This window comes from Protomyctophum parallelum (genome assembly GCF_964188405.1).
Source record: "Protomyctophum parallelum genome assembly, chromosome: 23".
Lineage (NCBI taxonomy): Eukaryota > Metazoa > Chordata > Actinopteri > Myctophiformes > Myctophidae > Protomyctophum > Protomyctophum parallelum.
The window spans coordinates 11,436,857-11,446,723 of NC_139715.1; the positions used below are offsets into that span (position 1 = coordinate 11,436,857).

The 9,867-nt window shown below is 41.8% G+C and overlaps 1 protein-coding gene across 2 annotated transcripts; it reads left to right on the top strand.

Moving 5' to 3' along the window:
* Positions 1-513: 513 nt before the first annotated feature.
* smim11 (small integral membrane protein 11) lies at positions 514-6,928 on the top strand. 2 transcript variants are annotated; one of them, XM_083758643.1, is made up of 3 exons: positions 514-633; positions 4,628-4,870; positions 6,292-6,928. In XM_083758643.1, exons 1-2 carry the CDS (start codon positions 619-621, stop codon positions 4,835-4,837), a joined length of 225 nt encoding a protein of 74 aa, XP_083614769.1. In that variant the 5' UTR covers positions 514-618; the 3' UTR covers positions 4,838-4,870; positions 6,292-6,928. The 2 variants fall into 2 exon arrangements, with proteins under 2 accessions (XP_083614769.1, XP_083614770.1); XM_083758644.1 differs by lacking the exon at positions 514-633 and adding an exon at positions 3,190-3,304.
* Positions 6,929-9,867: the final 2,939 nt, after the last annotated feature.

The following is a 9,867-nucleotide window of genomic DNA, read 5'->3' on the forward strand; positions in this document are numbered from 1 at the left end:
AGTATGAGTTGTACATGCCAGTCTGGAGAAAGTCATTCACAGACGTAGCAGTAGAACTGATGGTTAGTTGGTTACTACAACATAAATGCTACTACGATTTTAATTTCAATAGTCGACATCGTTGTAACATAACAGTTGGTTGACGTTTGGAAGAAGTATGCTACATTTTTTGACTAGTATACGGTTTTTTTAATTAGAATCCTGCACCCATCATGCATTGCATGCACGTATTAGCATATCAGCCCCTCCCCCAAATTAGTTTAAAATAATTTACTGACCCAAGCAACAAGCAACATCCCAACAGCAATCAAACCAGCCACCAGACAGTGCATGAAGGTTTTTAATGTAAATGGTTCAGTGACAAATTAATAAATACTACTATAGTAAATAAATAAATAGAGAAAGTAGTTCGTAGCCTCTGTGAACGCGCACCGCTATTGGTCCATTCTGTTAAGTGCCGCCTTCTTTCAAAGCATGTTCACATGATTCTTTCCTAGCCTTGGTCAGTGTACTAGTCTACTATAGTGTGTCTATCAGCTGCTGCTCTGCTACAGAACCAGCTGCTGCTCTGCTTCAGAACCATAGAAAGAACGTCCTTACATCGCAAAATTCGCAACCATGATGAACTATAAGGTAAATAATGGCTGGATTCTATATGGATTGACTTTTGTAAGCATGCGTGTTTATTTTATTTAGGTATTTAGTTACTTTTACTTCTAGGTCTTGTCTCACTGCAGTGCATGCTTCGGTTGTAGCATTATACTACACTTCTCTGGCTCTTCTATCGAGGTTCGTGAAGTTGGCACACAGTTGAAGTTGAAGGCCTCTCTACGCACACAGAATTTACTTATAATCAAACCAATGTTACGTTTTGCTTGAGAGAGAGAAACCTATAATTTGAATAGTTATTCTTATACCTTCTCTTATTGGGTTCACATTTTCGCTGCTGGAATAGTTAAACTTCCTAATTTTGTCACTGTCCCCGACCTCGATAACTACTAATCTATATATTTAAGACTACCAATGCAATGCCATTCATTCAACTGTCATGATTATTTGTATCAAACCAATTCCTATGGTGTTGACTGTGAAAGTGAATGCTTCAAAGGTTACGCCTGGGTTTCTTAATGGAGACTTAAGAGGAAGAGAGGAACGTACACAATACAAAATGCAACTTATCAGAGATATAATTGTTGTTGCATTTAACTTTGGGGTCTTTAGTGGGTAGATAAAAGTACAATGTGAGTGACGTGAACACAAGCCTCTGTGACTGAATGACCCCCCTCCACACACACACACACACACACACACACACACATTTTATTTGCATTCACATTTTACAAGGAATTTCTTGAACACAAACAATAGTGGATGCGCAAGCTTGAAAGAAACTCTACAACAAGTGCTTCAGGATACAGATCACGGCCCGGGTACAGAAAGCATCGCCTTCTCCATATATGGCGACTGCCAATTATTGCAGACACTGAACAGAATTTTGCCGATGCCTTAGCTCTCGGCTTGGGCATGTCTGCAATCTGCAGGCCCCTCACGACTGATTTATGGACATTACTGAGGCTTCCAAATATGAACAAAAGTAGTTTACATTTGTAGCCAAGCTGTATTATAGCATCCTTAAGACGCTGGTACTTACGCACCTTGGTAAGGAATGCCTCTTCCAGACTGGTCAAATGTACATGCCACTTCCAAAATGGTCACTTCTCTACTGTCCTCATCAACAACAACAAGATCTGGTGTATTAGCTGTGACATCTGAAAAGGCATCATTTTCATTATTGTGCATGAACATGGCAGTTGAAACACGTGAGTGCTTATACATTTTGGCAGATGATGAAACATATGAATTTATGTCCTTAGCTAATAGGTCAACAATTCTGTCGTGCCTGTACATTCCCTTATATACATAGCAACCATTAAGAATATGTGACAGTGTTTCTGTAACTGGAGTGTGGTCATGGTGCAGACAATGAGGAGGAAACGTGTTAGGGTACCACAGAGAGAGATTGAGTCTGGTTGGAAGGACCTGTAATCTGGCTTTGACTGTAAAGGTGACTATATCCTCATCAACTGCATCATTTTTAAATATCGTATGATATGGTGTGGTCTGCATCGGGAAGGCAAGCTAGCTTCCCCTGTAGTTTTAAACCAGTCCAGTGTTGTTGTTGTTTTTGCTGTTGTAACATTATAAGGTACCTCCGTACATTGACTGGTGATATATGGTGTTCCGTATCAATTACAGTACTCCTTACTGAGATCAAACCGTTGGTAATAATGTCCTCAGAAACTGCTACAGATTCAGAGTCAGGTCGAACCCAGCACAGAGATACTCCAGTTCTCACACAGAGGTCATTGAGGTCAGGCCAATCTGACGACACCCCAAACCCAGTAGCATGTGAGTCCATTTTAAGGTTGGGCCCTCTGCTGCCAGTGGCACTTTACGCCTCTAGAAACAGAGAAGATCTAGCAAGTTCCCTGACAGTCGTGTCATCACTGTTTAGCATGTTTATCAAGTGAGCCAGCCTTGTGGCGTTATATATCCACTCCACGTTCGGCAATAATCTCTCTGGTGGTGTGGGTGTGAAGCCCGAACCACTTCCTCACAAAGTGAACTACATTATCATTTAAATCACTAAGTGTTTTACATGCTAGATGAACGTTGGAGAAGAGGTGTTGTACTCTAGTCAGGGCAACCTGCCTAATAGCCTCCAACTTCATCAGCAGTGGTAGTGGTGAAGTGTCAATCAGGTTCAGCCTAGCTGTAAACTCAGATGTTATGTATTCAACCTGTTCTTTCCATTCCCCTGCGATATTAAATCTATGCCCTAGGTAGTTGTATGACTCATGTAGGTCATACACACGTATGGGCTGTGAGTTGATGGTGAACTCAGGGCTTTTGTCAGCCTTAGAGATTTATACCAGCGGTTGCCACCACTACGCCTCTGGTAGAGAACAGCACACTTAGTGTGTTTTGACCTCGTAAAACAAGCAACATCCCAACAGCAATCAAACCAGCCACCAGACAGTGAATGAAGGTTTTTAATGTAACTAATTCAGTGACAAATGAATACTACTATAGTAAATAAATAAATGGAGAAAGTAGTTCGTAGCCTCTGTGAACGCGCACCGCTATTGGTCCATTCTGCTAGGTCCCGCCTTCTTTCAAAGCTTTCCTGGCCTTGGTCAGTGTAGTGTTATCTATCAGCTGCTGCTCTGACTGCTACAGAACCAGCTGCTGCTCTGCTACAGAACCATACATCGCAAAATTCGCAACCATGATGAACTATTTGGTAAATAATGGCTGGATTCTATATGGATTGACTGTTGAAAGCATGCGTGTTTATTTTATTTAAGTATTAGTTACTTTTACTTCTAGGTCTTGTAGCATATACTACACTTCTCTGGCTCTGCTCTCGAGGTTTGTGAAGTTGGCACACTGAAGTTGAAGGCCTCTCTACGCAGGCAGAATTGACTTGTAATCAAACCAATGTTACGCGTTTGCTGCTAAATGTAACATTTGAAGTTGAACAGATCTCTGTCTCACCTTTGTTGTTGTCGGACTGTTTTATAATGCACAGTAGCTCTGGTCCATAGCTTGGCCAACGGCATTAGAGCTATGGAACAGAGCTAAATGCACAGCATCATCAGTGGTGTTCCGAAAGAACATTTTCACGTCTGTCAAGACAGTGTCAAGGACCCAGAAATTAAGTAAATATTTAAGGCTGCCGACCCTCATTTGAAAATATTATAAGAAGGTTTTTTTAGTTGTTATCTCTCGGAGAGAGAGAGAAACCTTTAATCTGAATAGTTATTCTCTTATTGGGTTTACATTTTCGCTGCTGAAATAGTTAAACTTCCTAATTTTGTGACTGTCCCCCACCTCGATAACTACTAATCTATATATTTAAGACTACCAATGCCATTCATTCAACTGTCATGATTATTTGTATCAAACCAATTCCGATGGTGTTGACTGTGAAAGTGAATGCTTCAAAGGTTACGCCTGGGTTTCTTAATGGAGATTTAAGAGGAAGAGAGGAACGTACACAATACAAAATGCAACTTATCAGAGATATAATTGTTGTTGCATTTAACTTTGGGGTCTTTAGTGGGTAGATAAAAGTACAATGTGAGTGACGTGAACACAAGCCTCTGTGACTGAAAGACCCCCTCCACACACACACACACACACACACACACACACACACACACACACACACACACTTCACTCTACCATATCAGCAGCTGTCATGGATTCTTCTAGAAAAGGAGACTCTACTGGACAGATCATGGGGACATAACATTCCCCTGTTAGTGCCAGTGGTATGTGAGCTTCTGGAGTGTTCTCTGCAGCGAACATAATGCTTCGCTCCAAATTCTGCATAAGACTGACCTAAGCAAGTAGTCAACAGGTGTGTCAGTGCACAATCATTATCTCGAATTATTATTATTAATATATCTGAGTAATGTTGTTCCATTAACTACAGTATGTAGTTATGGGCGGTCGGACCACAGGTCCTTCCTATCGCTGAGGAAACGGCTGTAGCCTAGGATGACCCTAAAGTGTAGTGTACTCTATATGTATATAATGCAGTGTGTGTGTGTGTCTTCAGGCCCTGGACAACGTCCCGCTGCTCCTCTACATCCTGGCCCTGAAGACACTGATTCTGTGTCTGGGGTTCGCCGGCGTGAAGATCTACCAGGGCAGGAAGATAGAGGCGGCCTTGAAGAAAGAACGGGACGAGAAGGAGCGCGAGAAGAAGCTACTGGCAGAGCAGACCCAAACGCTCTTTGACGAGCTTGCGAACAAGAAGGACGACTGACGACGAGGAGGAGAGAGGAGAGGAGTGAAGGAGGTGAGGAAGCGGAGGAAGTGCGTTTGGGTTTAGTGGACAATTGTCAAAGCCACCGGCCTTTTGAACTTGGGACACTTGCAAGTTGTATGTCATGAAAAGGTTTCTCCAGCAGCAGTGGTTGCCCGTGACCCAAAAGAGAAAATGTTATGTCTCCCTGGGAACCAAACTAGTGAAAAAAGCAGATCTACACACACAACGCCTCGCTTCACGCTGCGTTCCAAGCTTGTTAGTCTGGCGTTACCAGACTGTTGCCTCCGCGATTTCCAAACGCTCCATCATATGGTCTGTGCCAACGGAAGAGGTCTCATGAGTACGCGATAAAGCGGAACTGGAGCCTCCTCGCCACTTCCGTTTCGTCTTTACAGTCGCGCACATTTATCCTAATATAAATGGAAAACATCTAAGCATATATAGCTTGTTGCTTAGCAGAAAAGGAAATAAAAAATATATTTTCGTGAACGGAAATGGCAGCTTCCGTTACTCAGCTCATGGGGGGCTATAGGTCCAGACTCTATATAGCATTCGGAGATTGTGGAATAGTTGTCTGGCTAGACTACAAGCTTGTAGATCATTTATTTTCACTACTTCTTACTATTTTATTTATGGAATTTCTTTCTCTCTCTCTTGAATGCGCATCTAACTACTACTACAAAACAAACGCACCACATGGTGCAAGAGACGAACAAATGCCAGGTGTGCTTTGCCAAAGAATTTGCTGCTGAGGTGTTTTTAGCAACACGCCTCTGTCTTTTGTGGCGGTGACACGCTGCTGAAGTGTGTTTAGCAACACACCTTGGTCTGTGGAGCTGACACTCGGCATTTGCCATGAAATGGGTGCCATCTGCCAGGGGTTTCCTGTGAGTTCTTTTTCTATAATGTAATTGTTGCGAAGCAACAGCTGACCAAAATAATGGTTATTCTGTCAGCTGTTTGGACCACCTCCACTTCCGTTTCCTGACCATTACAAAAGGTGTTAAGGACCACATTGACCAGAGCACATCCTCTCTAGGCTTTAAAGGTATATTCAGTGATTTCACTTCATTCAAATATCACTTATTTTTTTGTTTTGTTGTGATAATCCTCCCTACTATAGAGTGTGCTGACCATATAAGGAGTTCCTCCCTGTCCCCAGTTAACCCCTGGGGGTCAAAAAACCTTAGGTTTCGTTTTTGACTCTCTATCCTGATTGGACGAAAGGCTGGGTCCCACAGCCAAAAACGAAACCTAAGGTTTTTTGAGTGAAATCACTGAATATACCTTTAAGAAAATGCCACCAAAAATCATCATTACCAGTAATAATTACTATTCTCACCAGTGGATTATGATCCGAGTTATCTTTGTACAACTATTCTCAACCAGTGGATTCTGATCCAAGTTCTCTTTGGATAACTATTCTCAATGGTGGATTCTGTTTTTTCCAGGTAATCTGTGGTCATTTCCCTGAGGACTAGGAAGGACACACCCCTCCAGAGATGAGGAAGAAATCTCACTGGCCGCTCTGGGAGGAAGCTCCGGGAGGAAGCGCTGTGCGTTCGGGAAGTTGTCCACGGTTCTGTGATGAATGTTTGCTACCTGCCCAAGTGTCGGGCGAATCACTTTTATTTTTGTGAGGTTTGAAAAGATATTTTTTTGCACAAAACACAGGGTTTGGGTGAGAAGGGCTTTTACAAGAACTGAATGTCTTGAAAGAAAACACAAGGGGCTGCTCCTGAAAATAGTTAATCTAGCAAAGCTAAGGTCAAGGGTTCGATAATGGTTTATCTGGTTATGTAAAACCACATTTGCCATCATTTGCTACCTCACCTGACAAGTTCTCTAACTATGTACTGTAAATATATATATTTTTAGGCTCAAGTAATACAGCATCTTGGCAAACAAGCTCACATGATGTTTAGTCTTTTATCTGTTTTTAAATGGGTATCCTACAGTAATATTGTCACAAGTCTGTTCTGCCGCACTGGTGGTGAAATAAATAAAACTTTCATATTGTGGAAAATGTCTGATTGGATTACTTGACCTAGTTTCGAGAATGGAGGCCAGGAACAGATTTCTTTTTTTTTACAAAAAGTAAAACGCTGGCTTACGGAACAGAATGGGTATTATATTTTGTCTGATACTCAAATCAAATGTATAGTAAGTTAAATATTTCCTTTTTGAACAATGAGAAACATTTCTCTTCCAATTTATATAGTTTGAGGAAAAGGGTGGTTCAGTTCTTGTAATGTTTATATTAAATATTGTAATGCAAGACTACTGACACAACTGGTACTTAAAGGTGTTTTTGCACTCGTAAGTGGTGTCCTGTTTTAAAAGTTTGCCATCGCCATACTATATATTCTATTTATAGTGACTCATAGGAATAGACTAAGTGACAATGACAACCAGGAATAGTCTGGTGACCACCGGAGAGACGGGTGGCAGCCGGAAATTAGACGGCACCCGGGAGCAGTATGGGTTAGCGCCCCAGCCTGAGTCTTCCGTGAGGAAGAAGCCCAACAAACCCACGGTGAGGCCTTTAGGAGGGCCATGCAAGCCTCAAGCGGAGCCTGCGGCACCACCAAGGGCAAGGTGGAGCCTGCGGAACCGTTGCGGCTTGAGAATCCACCATTCCTGAATAAAGTGCCTGGTGCTGGGAGTCTGGTGCAACGCACAGGGCCTGACCTGGTGAGAGCAGGAGTGGACCTGGTGAGACGTAGGAGGGGCCCCGACAGGTGTCAAACCACAGAGCCTAGTCCTTCCATGTGCCAGAATGGTACCTCCCAGTCCCGGCAGAGTAGTTCAGGAGGAACGGATTGTGTGGCCCTGGTTTTTTCCCTAATGGGACTTATCGAGGGTAGCTACTGGGACGTAAGTCGGGACTTGATCACTCCCGGCTGGGTCACCTGAGTGAGGGGTATGATGTTGCGAGACCCGAAACCCTGATGACCTTGGGATACATCACTGAGGATACGTCCCAGGTGCATCCATTTATGTATGTATTTTGTTGTATGTATATATTGTCACAATATAATGAATATAAGCTGACAACAACAATGGCAGCTGCTACTGCTAGATCAATATTCTACTCTCTAGGTCGTCCTCAGATGAGCTCTCCATCGTGGCTTCCTGTCATCCAGGTTTTCCATACATCTGGCCAGTTTCAATGCAGAGTTGACATGATTTTGGGGACTAAGAATCATAACGAAATACATTCTGCATAAAATATTTTTAATTTGCCCTGGGATACGACCCATCATGATTCAGCAAGCATTTGGTACATTGTACATTTATTATTCATACTGAACGAGTAGCCTAATGTGTTATGTCTTGTAAAATCTATATTATATTCCTTTGTGTGAGCCGGGCAGAGGTTTAAATCATGAAATGAAGGAAGTCTTAAATAATAAAATAAGGAGTCTTAAATCATGAAATGAAAAAGCTTTAAATAATAACATAAGGAGTCTTAAATCATAAAATGAAGGAGTCAAAATGAATGTATGGTTTGTGTCTACCAGTAATTCCAATTTGCAATGAAATTCAAATTGGCTTTATTGGCATGAGAAAGCATTCGTTTACATTACCAAAGCAAGTGTCAAAATGTAATAAAAACTGTTGAAAATGGGGAAAGTATAATGTAGCCTACAGTTGAAGTTCCATGAAAGCCAGCTGCTTGTTGCCCATATCGCCACTAGGTGGCAGCAAGTGCCCACTCACTGCCCAAGATTTGGTCACATTTGCTAACTTTCCTCTAGCAGTCAAGCAAAGACAGAGAGCCCGCTTCGCGATGTTATCCAAACTAAATTAGACAACAACATATCGAAAACTCTAATCAAAAGAAAAGTAGGTCGATATACGTAACCCAACCCATGAAGGAAGAGGAGAGGAGAGTTCACCACTAGCAGCAGAGCAGCATTCAGCAGGTAGGGAAGTTAAAACTACACTCATCATGGATGGACCAGGGCGCAATAAAAGGAGGGATGGGCCCTAGTTAGCTCTGCTGGACCAGCCGACCAGGGATAGCCCAGGACCCTCGCACACGTTTGACGAAAGTGGCAGTTATAATTCTGCAAGGGGGGGGGGGGCGTTATTCATGTAAAAACGTTATTTTTTTAATTCCTCAACTTGAGGAATACAAGAAAATGGGCCTATTTTACTCATTTTAGAACTTGTGTGAGTGACTTTTTTGCTTTTATTTATCATCACTAATCAGCGTCTGCCGACTCTGTTTCTGGGGTTTACCTTTACCTTATGCGCGGGCCACATGAATCTCTCCTGTTGTCAGGATGTGTATTTACACTACAGCATGGCTCCTGTGCTCAAATAATAATAATAAAGAGTGGTACAGAAGAATGAAGTAGTAGCGTTGAATCCGTTGATGAAGTCATGAAGATGAAGTGGTCAGTTGTGTGTGTTGTGGAAGAGGAGGACGAATGGACGATGCATGCACACAGGTAGCCTATAGCATTTAGCCTACTGTGTTGTGACAGTGTGTCTGTCTGTCTGATATATAATATTATATGGGCTATGTAATGCAACCTTCATTAGGGTTATTGATAACACCTGATAAAGGATGTAACGTGCAAATGTAGCTATATTTCTAATATGGAGAGCAAACTGTTCAAATGTTCATGCAAATGTAGCTATTTCTAATATGGAGAGCAAACTGTTCAAATAATAATTTGTTGGTTGGTAAACCATTGGAAGGACCATTTGTCATTGTGTCGACACATAGTTTACATTATTTAAACCTCCATTTCCCCCCAAATTGCTTCATTTTCTAGTGTCTGTTTACACTGTCAAACAAGAATGCACCTGGAAACATTTTGTCAATATAGCTAAAACTCATTGGAAATTAAAAATGCAGCACTTTTTCCAGGCACGTTCATATCAATGTACAAATTTAAACGTCTTACAGTAATATAAAAACTATTTTTTTCATCCACGGCACCCATAAATTACACAGTTCATTTTATAAATATTCTTATGTCATATTGTGGTACGTAAATATGCTAATCTTA